Genomic DNA, 9,926 nt, shown 5'->3' with positions numbered 1-9,926 from the left:
TACAGGGCTCTCCGAGGTTCCCCCTGCCCCGCATCCCTGTCCTGCCTGGCTGTTGGCAAGGGAACTCTGTGAGGTCACAGACGCCTCATCATCTTTGCCCAATAGGCTGAGTTCCTGCCAAAGGCCTTTGTGAAGTCACTGCCACACCCACCTTTCCCTGGCAGGCCTGATGTCTGCCCCTGGCCAGCCCAGCTGGATGTTTGAGCTGCACCCCAGATCACCCCACTTGCTCATTATTGATTCTGGGGAGCAAGCAGGCCACCCAGTAAAACAGCAGAGTCTGTTCCTCACTGAGCTTTTCATAGAGGTTATGAAACAATTTGATCTCCTAATCTGGCCTCTATTTCATAGGCTATGAAATTTCACACACTTTGCACCATATGAAGCCCAATTGCTTGTAAGTCACTAAAAGGCACCTTCCCAACCAGTTATGATGGTAGGACACCAGGAAACAGAGACTCCACCTCTCCCTGGGTAATTTCTTCCAGTGGCTAGTCTCCCTCACTGTCAGAAATGTGTGCCTACGTCTCATTTGAATTTCTCGGGCTTCAGCTGGCAGCTGTTGGTTCTTGTTGTGCCTTTTTTGGCTAGATCGAATTAGCCCTGCCCCGTAAAATCCGATCTCCCCGTCCTGCTGGACCCCCCAGCCAGGAGAACCCAGTAGGGGCCTCCTAGCTGTTTCTCTGCCCGGCTGGGGACAGGACTTCCTCTCCGTGGGGATAGCAGACACACCTGCAGAGGAAATGCAGAAGTGAGCGCGCTGCATCAGCCTGGCGTTGGGCTCAGGGCTTTGGCCTTGGCAGCTTCTGCTCCACTCACGTCTCTGGGTGCCCTGACTCAGAGCTTCAGGCCCCCTGTGGCTGCAGCCAGTGCTGGGGCAGTGGGCTCAGGACTTTCATTCCCCCCCCCACTCCTGCCGGCGCTCTGGGTGCCTGGGCTCGGAGCTTCTGCCCGGCATCTGCAGCGGCGGCTCAGGGCTTCCCTTGCAGGTCCTTCTGGGGCTCAGGGGTCCATTTCTCTGGATGCCCCAAAAATGGTAGGAGCCGAGGTGCTCCCAAGTAGATGGTAGGAGCTGAGGTGCTCCCAACAGCAGGGACCCACCTGCACATCTGGGAACCTCCTCTAGCTTCAGAAAGGTTGCTGGCTGCTGCCCTTGGAGCCAGGTCTGAAGGCAGTACAGAAGTGAGGGTGGCAATGCTGTGACCCTCCCCACAACAACCTCTGAACTCCCCCGTTCTCCCAGGTTGGTGGGGACCCCCATAGTTACAATACCAGGAAATGCCAGGTGGAAACATCGAAATGATGACGTTGGTCAATTTCAAGGCCAGAGGGTTTGTATATTAGTCAAAGTGAGCCCTGAATTTGGTAGGGACCTGGCTATTATGGAGGTCCGAGCAGGTTTGCACTCCCAGTTCTCTTGAAAGGCCATGGAGAATTACTGCTGCCTGAGAAACTTCCCAGAATAAGCTACCAGGACTGGGGGGAAACGAAGGAAACCAACCAAAGCCTGAGATAGGATGGAGAGCATTGATCCAAGCCGTGTTTGAACCCCTCCACCCCCCACCTGCCTGCCCGTGGTGAAACAGACAGGGGGGCACTGATTTCTAGTTGTGAACTTGCTACAGACCGTGGGCTTCAGCACAAGCCGTACAGCCCATACTCTGAACTCTTGGATAAACAGCAAAGCTAGCTTTTCCGAAACCTTTCCCCCCAGTGCCCTGCATCCACTTGGGATTGTGCCCAGCAGAGGCTGGTGAAGGGGAGGGGAAGGGAGAGGAGGCCATGCAAATGTTGTGGCGACTACACTACCCCCCAGACACACACTACAATGCAGGGCGTAATATCCAGGACAGTAAATTATTTGGCCATAACCTACCAAATCCTCAGTGTTGAAAGTCCAATTTCTCTAGAAAACAATGGGAGGGAGGGGTTAGAGAGCTGCAGTAACCACCTGGACTTCCAGTCTCTGGCCAGGCACATCCCTCTCTGCAGAGTTTTCACTGCTATCCGTCTCCAAACTGGTCCTCCTGATCTAATGTGAGGTCACATCCTGGCCTTTAGGGACATTGGCAGGATCTTCCCTGTTCTCAGCTGCAGCATCACCCTCATTATCCTGCCTGATAAGGATCCCGCCAGGGCTCAGCTAAATGGCATGTGGCAGGACAGGCTCTTTGCTGGAGGCCCTTGGCAGCGCTCAATCGAGATCTGAATCGGACGGGCACGTGCAGCTGCATTTCCTGACTTTTTACTGGACTCCTGGACCCTCTCATGCTGCTGCTGCAAATGTTCCTTCTCGCTCAGCGCTGAGCAGCAGAATGCTCATTGCCCTTTGGCTGAGCGACACACAGACGTCTAGTCCTGCTGCTCTGAAAGAAACCGTCTTCACAGCTTTAATCCTGGCAGATATTGATTAAAATCTTGCCGTGCTCCTCTAAGTGTATTTGTGATTGGATGTGCTTCTTGCTAGGGGGGATTTTTAGATACATGAACTGCATGAAACAGAGGGAAAGGCAAAGAGAAGCATCAACAATGATCTGGAGGATGCCGTGGACTGCACCCTCAGCAAGTTTCCAGATGACACTAAACTGGGAGGAGTGGTAGATATGCTGAAGGGGAGGGATAGGATACAGAGGGACCTAGAGAAATTAGAGGATTGGGCCAAAAGAAACCTGATGAGATTCAACAAGGACAAGTGCAGAGTCCTGCACTTAGGATGGAAGAATCCCATTCACTGTTACAGACTAGGGACCGAATGGCTAGGAAGCAGTTCTGCAGAAAAGGACCTATGGGTTACAGTGGACGAGAAGCTGGATATGAGTCAGCAGTGTGCCCTTGTTGCCAAGAAGCCTAATGGCATTTTAGGCTGTATAAGTAGGGGCATTGCCAGCAGATGGAGGGATGTGATCATTCCCCTCAATTCAACATTGGTGAGGCCTCATCTGGAGTACTGTGTCCAGTTTGGGGCCCCACACTACAAGAAGGATGTGGAAAAATTGGAAAGAGTCCAGCGGAGGGCAACAAAAATGATTAGGGGGCTGGAGCACATGACTTATGAGGAGAGGCTGAGGGAACTGGGCTTGTTTAGTCTGCAGAAGAGAAGAATATGGGGGGGATTTGATAGCTGCTTTCAACTACCTGAAGGGAGGTTCCAAAGTCCATGGAGCTAGGCCGTTCTCAGTGGTAGCAGATGACAGAACAAGGAGTAATGGTTGCAAGTTGCAGTGGGGGAGGTTTAGGTTGGATATTAGGAAACACTATTTCACTAGGAGGATGGTGAAGCACTGGACTGGGTTCCCTGGGGAGGTGGTGGAATGTCCATCCTTAGAGGTTTTTAAGGTCAGGCTTGACAAAGCCCTGGCTGGGATAATTTAGTTGGGAAATGGTCCTGCTTTGAGCAGGGGGTTGGACTAGATACCTCCTGAGGTCCCTTCCAACCCTGATATTCTAGGATTCTACTAATCAATTAAAGGCAGGTAAAGCTGTCACAAACATCTTGGGAAGTTAGACCCTGCTTTCAATTTCCTGATTTCAGGGCATTCAAAATCTCATACTGAATAGTTCAGAAAAAGAGGACGTGTTTTTTCCTCTCTGAGTTCATGTACATTTATAATTCGGTGTGAACTTTACTAATCTCTTTGCCTTGAAGATCTCCTGCTTTAGGGAGTGCAGAAGGTTCAAATACACTGAGTGTTACCTTGCCTTGCTACTCACTCTGCTAGCTGGAAAGATGATAAAAACTGATATTAACAAACAACCTGACCCAAACCACAGTGAAAGAAATGGAAAAACTCCCCTTGGCATCAATCTGTTTTGGATCAGACCCTCCTACAGTGAGTGGGAACACTACATTCCTAGGAAATGGATGAAAATTGACCTCCTCACACAAAAACAAACAAATCTCTTTTGCATTGAACTTTTCCATGGAAATGTCAGCATTTTTACAACAAATAAAATAAAATAAAACCACAATAATCAATACAAATATTGTTACTTGGGAGTTCTAGCACTGTAGGGTGGAAGGGACCTCATGGAGTTTAGTCAGGCTCCCCATGCTGGGGCAAGACCAAGTAACACCAAGTAAACATCCCGATGGGTGTTTCTCTGACCTGTTCTCAAACATCTTCAGCACTGAGCAGTCCACATGCTGATCTGTCCAGCTGAAGCTCCTCAGGCTTCCAGTCTCCTTTATAGGCCCATCTTGTTGGTTTGGCTACATCTCCCAGTTGCTCCATTTCAAAACCAAAATACTTCAGATTTCACCCAAAATAGACCAGCGCCAAAATCATTTGGATTTGGGGTTTTATTAATAAAAGCTCAACACTTTCCAAGGGGACATGTGGGAATTTTGACCAACTCGACATAAAAAGCCTCTCTTAACAGGGAGGGTAATTAACTCTTGGGATGATTTACCAAGGGTTGTGGTGGATACTCAGTTTACGGACGATTTTTAATTCAAGATTGGATGATTTTTTAAAAGACATGCTCTACTTTACAATGAAAACTATTGGAAAAAAATTATGACCTGTGTTATACCAGCAATTAGACTAGATTGGGGGTGTTGAATTTATCGTCTGCGAACACCTTGGGATCCACAGACTATACCTAAGGGGTCCTCCAAAGGTGGTTGTTACCATAGAACACTGCTTTTCAACCTGTGGGTCGTGGATTCCTAGGGGTCCACAGATTATGTCTACAATTTCCACCTCCATTCAAAATTTTGGATTCATCCACAAATGAGAAAAAAATCCACTGGTCTAGATAATGAAAATGGGCTTTGGAATCTCTGACTAAATTGAATTTCCGTTGTTTCGGCATCCCTTAAGAGAGAACACGAGTCTCCACTGTACATCAGATTTATTGTTGTGGTACCCATTGCTTCTATCCCCTCCTCTGCCTCTTCTTTGACACAAAGCACAGTGACAGGAGAAATGGCTCCCGGAAACTGCACCAGAGTGACTGGCTTCATTTTCCAGGGAATCACTGACAGTCTAAAGCTGCAAAACATCCTCTTTGTGTTCTTCTTTGTCATTTTTTTCTGCACGCTGGTGGGGAATGTCTGGGTGATTGTGCTGATTAGCATTGACTCCCAACTCCACAGCTCCATGTACTTTTTCCTCAGCAACTTGTCCCTCTTAGATGTTGTCTCCTCCTCTGTGATTGCCCCCAAGGCGATGCTCAGTTCCCTAGTGATGAGTAAAGACATTTCTTTCCCTGGGGGTGTGGTTCAGTTTTTCCTTTTCTCCTTCTGTGCCAACAATGAGCTTTGCCTCTTGGCTGTGACGGCCTACGATCGCTTTGTGGCCGTCTGCACCCCATTGCTTTATTATGTCATCCTGTCCAAGAGAGTCTGCTTCCAGCTGGTGGCTGGCTCTTCCCTAAGCGCCTGTGTCAATGCCACTGTGCATCCGTGTACTGAATTCAGTCTGTCCTTCGGCCACTTCACTGTCCTCAATCATTTCTTCTGCGATATTCACCCACTCCAAGAAATCTCCTGCTCTGACTTTCGTATCAATAAGCGAGTGCATTTCATCTTTTCAGCCATAGAAACAATAAGCACCATTTTCACCATCCTCATCTCCTACACTTACATCATCTTTGCCATCCTGAGGATCCGCTCCACGGCAGGAAGGCACAAAGCCTTCTCCACCTGCGCCTCCCACCTGACTGTCGTTTCCATCTTATATGGGACCCTGATCTTTACATATTTACGACCCTCCTCTGGCAGCTCAGTGGACTGGGAGAAAATGGTGGCCGTGTCCGATACCCTTGTGATCCCCCTGCTGAACCCCTGATCTACAGCCTGAGGAACAAGGGGGTGAAGGATGCCCTGAGGAGGACAATACACCAGAAAATTATTCCTCACTGTATGTAAATGTAACCCTTCTGCCCCTCTGAGTTGGCAGCAACAAGGGCCGGGTTCAGTATCAAGGGGTTCCGTTTCAATAACACAAGGCAAAACTGGCTCGAGTCCGCACCCAGTGACCTGGGACAATTACATATCACCCCCCCGGGCACCTCTAGGAGGCAATACTTTCCCACTCGCAAGCACAGAGTCCAAGTGTAGCAAAATCCTTTTAATAAAGGAGGGAACAATGCGGCATCACGTTGGAGAGACACCACAAACAGGACTATACACAAACCATAAGCAAAACCCACCTCCAAGTACATTTGGCACTGTCCTTTCCCCCTTAGGGTCTTAAGTCCAATCACCCCAAAGTCCAACAACCCAAAAGTCTCTTTCTCTGGTCAGTGCCACCCCAGAGTTCAAAAGTTTATCTGCAGAGTTTTACCCCCCCCCCAGCCTAAGTGGAAATGGGGGGGGGCGCACACACAGGGTGTTAAGGGGCACCTTACGTGGGCCAGGGCTGACTGCTCTGCCTCTCCATGCAGTTCTGCTGCAGCGTTCACCACGACTGGTTCCACTCCACCAGCTGTGCCACTCCTCCAGCCGACCCGTGAACCGCTCCACACTGCTCACTATTCCATGGGCTGCTCCAATGTGCTGCAGACTGCTCTGCTCTGCCAGCCGCTTCGCGATACATCTTCAGGCTCCCCCACTAATTAACACAGCACTCAGTGATCTCAGCTCAGTAAGCATAGCTCTTTTAGTGATTTCAGCTCTTAGCGGTTTCAGCTTGTAGTAGGGGAGCCCTGGTGCTGGTACACCATTGGCCCAACGTGAATTCGGGTCAGCAGTCTCTAGATGGACTCCTAAAGGATTCAAAATTAGCTCTGCTCTTCAACAGTGGAGAGAGGAGGATATGCAATTGATGTTCCAGGCCCTCAAAAGGGGCCCATACCATCAAGTACACACACCAGTCCCCAACCTCTCTCCATTCACTGGGAGTTGGAACCCATGTCCCTTGTCTAGCAAGTACTATTTAATGTAGGTTGAGTCATTTCTGTCATAAAGCAGTCTCATAGTTCCTCATTCACATAATTAAGGTGACAGCACTTTTTTTCCTTCCTGCCCCAATAACAAAGAAATTGGGGATCCCACAGCTGTGAAAATAACCATCCCAGGCTGCTGTGTGTTATGCTAAGTGGAGTGGGTTTACCAATGCAAATGCACATTCTTGAAATTCCTTTGCCCACTCCTCATAATTTACCACTAGATGTCAGGGTACAGCTCATCCTGACTCTGCTTACATCAATATGGGGATTGTTTTTTCTGATCAGTACTGGAGTGCAGATATGAGCTAGTTCTCGCTCATTAAGTCATTGTGCAGAAATTTCTGCATAACATCATATGATTTACAGGAGAAAACAATATGGAAATGGAACTTGAGCCTGATAATGAAGGAAGGCACCATGTCCCTTGAAAAACAGTGTCCAGTAACTGTGTTACAGCTTCTCCTTTATGCACTGATATGTGATTTCTGCAATATAGACACCTCCCCCTGCTTGTTCCACTACCTTCTGAACTATGTTGGTTAACTTAGCAGATGATATAAAGAGGAGATGCTCAGACTGTAATTATTTCCGTTTGCCACCACTATTATCTCAGTTCCCACAGCCCCCACCTGAAATCCCTGTACAATTAAATAAAGGGAGGTGCACATGGAGAGGTGTTTTTATAGCTAGATAGTCAGACAGATGGTTCTGTTTGGGGACAGACAGGTAGACACTAGACAGACGGATGTTTTGCGATGGGGCTAGATAGACAGAGACATGGTTATGTCTGGGGTTAGATAGACAGAAACACGTCATTAGACACACACAGGGGAAAAGAAGGATGATCCAGAGGTTATCGCACTCGCCTAAGACTTGAGGGGTCTGAGTTTAAATTCCGCCCCCGCTGCAGACTTCCTTTGTGATCTTGAGCAAATCACTTTGGGCCAATTTTTTAAAGGGATTTCAGTTCCTAATTCCCATTGAAATCCATGGGATTTATGTGGCCTAAATACCTTTAAAACCCCTGGGTTTAGGCTTCCTTTGCCTCTGTTTGCTACTTGTAATATGGAGGTAAGAGAAGGAGTGTTGTAAGCAGGCTTACCATCTCCTTATAAACTTGCTGCTGCAATGTACCAGTTCTGTGGGAGGCTTTGCTGGGTGCAAGTTGTGATCCCACAGTGTTCAACTTAGGCAACTTTTGTGGACCGGGCCTGGCCTGCTTCATCATACCTGCTAGTGACATTGCAGCACAGCCATGACCTCTGTATTTTCACTTATGGTGACCCCTTCACACACCTCAAAGCTCTCGAGTGGGATATCCCTATGGCATTCAGGCCTCAGATCAGGAACAGGGGCTGTCTTACAATCCTCTGCACAGAATGGCATCTTGACAACAGCTTCACTGTTGTGATGCACTTTTAAGCTGTTTATATGCACAGTCCGAGGTGCGTCCCTGCTGTGGGGCCTGTGTACATTGCAGGTAACAGCATGACCCCTCCCTACCACCTCAAAAGGCCCCTCCCATCAGTTTTGCAATCTGTACTTTTCCACAAGGAATAACACCAGCAGCAGATCCCCTGCATCAAACGATCGCTCACAAGGAGAGCAGAACCCCCTTTATCCCATCGAGTTGGGGCCAGAGCCAGATTGGTTAAACAAAACGTCGATAATCGGATGAATGGGAACGTGCCAGGCTGCAGCGCCATCTAGGGACCATAGGAGAGAATGCCCACTTCTGGACCTGTGCGTGCTGGTTGTTGGGTTAATACGGAGAACCGGATAATGGAGGGTTAGATAAACAGGGTTCTACTATATTGCGATCATCCCATTCTTTCCGAGCTGCTTGGCTTCTAGTGAGGCTTTGCGTCGCTATTCCAATCATGGATTTAGGGAAACCTAATTTAGGCTCCTCCCTGTGAAAGGGGAAGGAAAAGTGAAGTGCTTCAGTAAGATCAACCTGACCAGAATGAAATGGTTCCAATTTTTGTTTCAAAAGGACATTTGGCTTCATAAGTGTATTTTATTTTGGATGAGATTGTGCCTTTCACGGTTTGTGGCACACAAGCAGACAAGTTAAAGAAAATATAAAATACTCTTAATGGACGTTCGCAAAGTCTTGCTAATTTGTTTCTTAGGAGCCAGAACAACAACACGTAAGAACCCAAAACTCAGAGGAAGAGAACGCAGGCTACTGCCTATAACAGAGAGGCACAACTCACTGGGTACCTGCTGACTGGCAGCTGTTACACTCCGATTCTGTGCAGCCCTATATATAGAGAGAGTTCTTTAAAGGGGTCAACAAACATGTGGACAAGGGGGATCCGGTGGACATAGTGTACTTAGATTTTCAGAAAGCCTTTGACAAGGTCCCTCACCAAAGTCTCTTACGTAAATTAAGCTGTCATGGGATAAAAGGGAAGGTCCTTTCATGGACTGATGTCTGGTTAAAGGACAGGGAACAAAGGGTAGGAATTAATGGTAAATTCTCAGAATGGAGAGGGGTAACTAGTGGTGTTCCCCAAGGGCCAGTCCTAGGACCAATCCTATTCAATTTATTCATAAATGATCTGGAGAAAGGGGTAAACAGTGAGGTGGCAAAGTTTGCAGATGATACTAAACTGCTCGAGATAGTTAAGACCAAAGCAGATTGTGAAGAACTTCAAAAAGATCTCACAAAACTAAGTGATTGGGCAACAAAATGGCAAATGAAATTTAATGTGGATAAATGTAAAGTAATGCACATTGGAAAACATAACCCCAACTATACATACAACATGATGGGGGCTAATTTAGCTACAACGAGTCAGGAAAAAGATCTTGGAGTCATCATGGATAGTTCTCTGAAGATGTCCACGCAGTGTGCAGAGGCGGTCAAAAAAGCAAACAGGATGTTAGGAATCATTAAAAAGGGGATAGAGAATAAGACGGAGAATATCTTATTGCCCTTATATAAATCCATGGTACGCCCACACCTCGAATACTGTGTACAGATGTGGTCTCCTCACCTCAAAAAAGATATTCTAGCACTAGAA

At 47.7% G+C, this 9,926-nt stretch overlaps 1 protein-coding gene across 1 annotated transcript; it reads left to right on the top strand.

Annotated features, from left to right (window-relative positions):
* The first annotated feature begins 4,928 nt into the window (after positions 1-4,928).
* LOC120403983 (olfactory receptor 1052-like) lies at positions 4,929-5,792 on the top strand. The gene has a single exon (XM_039536002.1). It carries the CDS (start codon positions 4,929-4,931, stop codon positions 5,790-5,792), a length of 864 nt encoding a protein of 287 aa, XP_039391936.1.
* The last annotated feature ends 4,134 nt before the right edge of the window (positions 5,793-9,926 follow it).

Source organism: Mauremys reevesii, linkage group 4, assembly GCF_016161935.1.
Source record: "Mauremys reevesii isolate NIE-2019 linkage group 4, ASM1616193v1, whole genome shotgun sequence".
Classification (NCBI taxonomy): Eukaryota; Metazoa; Chordata; order Testudines; family Geoemydidae; genus Mauremys; species Mauremys reevesii.
The sequence above is the reverse complement of the archived record's forward strand: the minus strand, read 5'-3'. Positions and strand labels throughout refer to the sequence as shown.

What these genes read in the sequence shown, in the direction of transcription:
- LOC120403983 (XM_039536002.1), top strand. Translation starts at nt 4,929, where the DNA reads ATGGCTCCCGGAAACTGCACCAGAGTGACTGGCTTCATTTTCCAGGGA.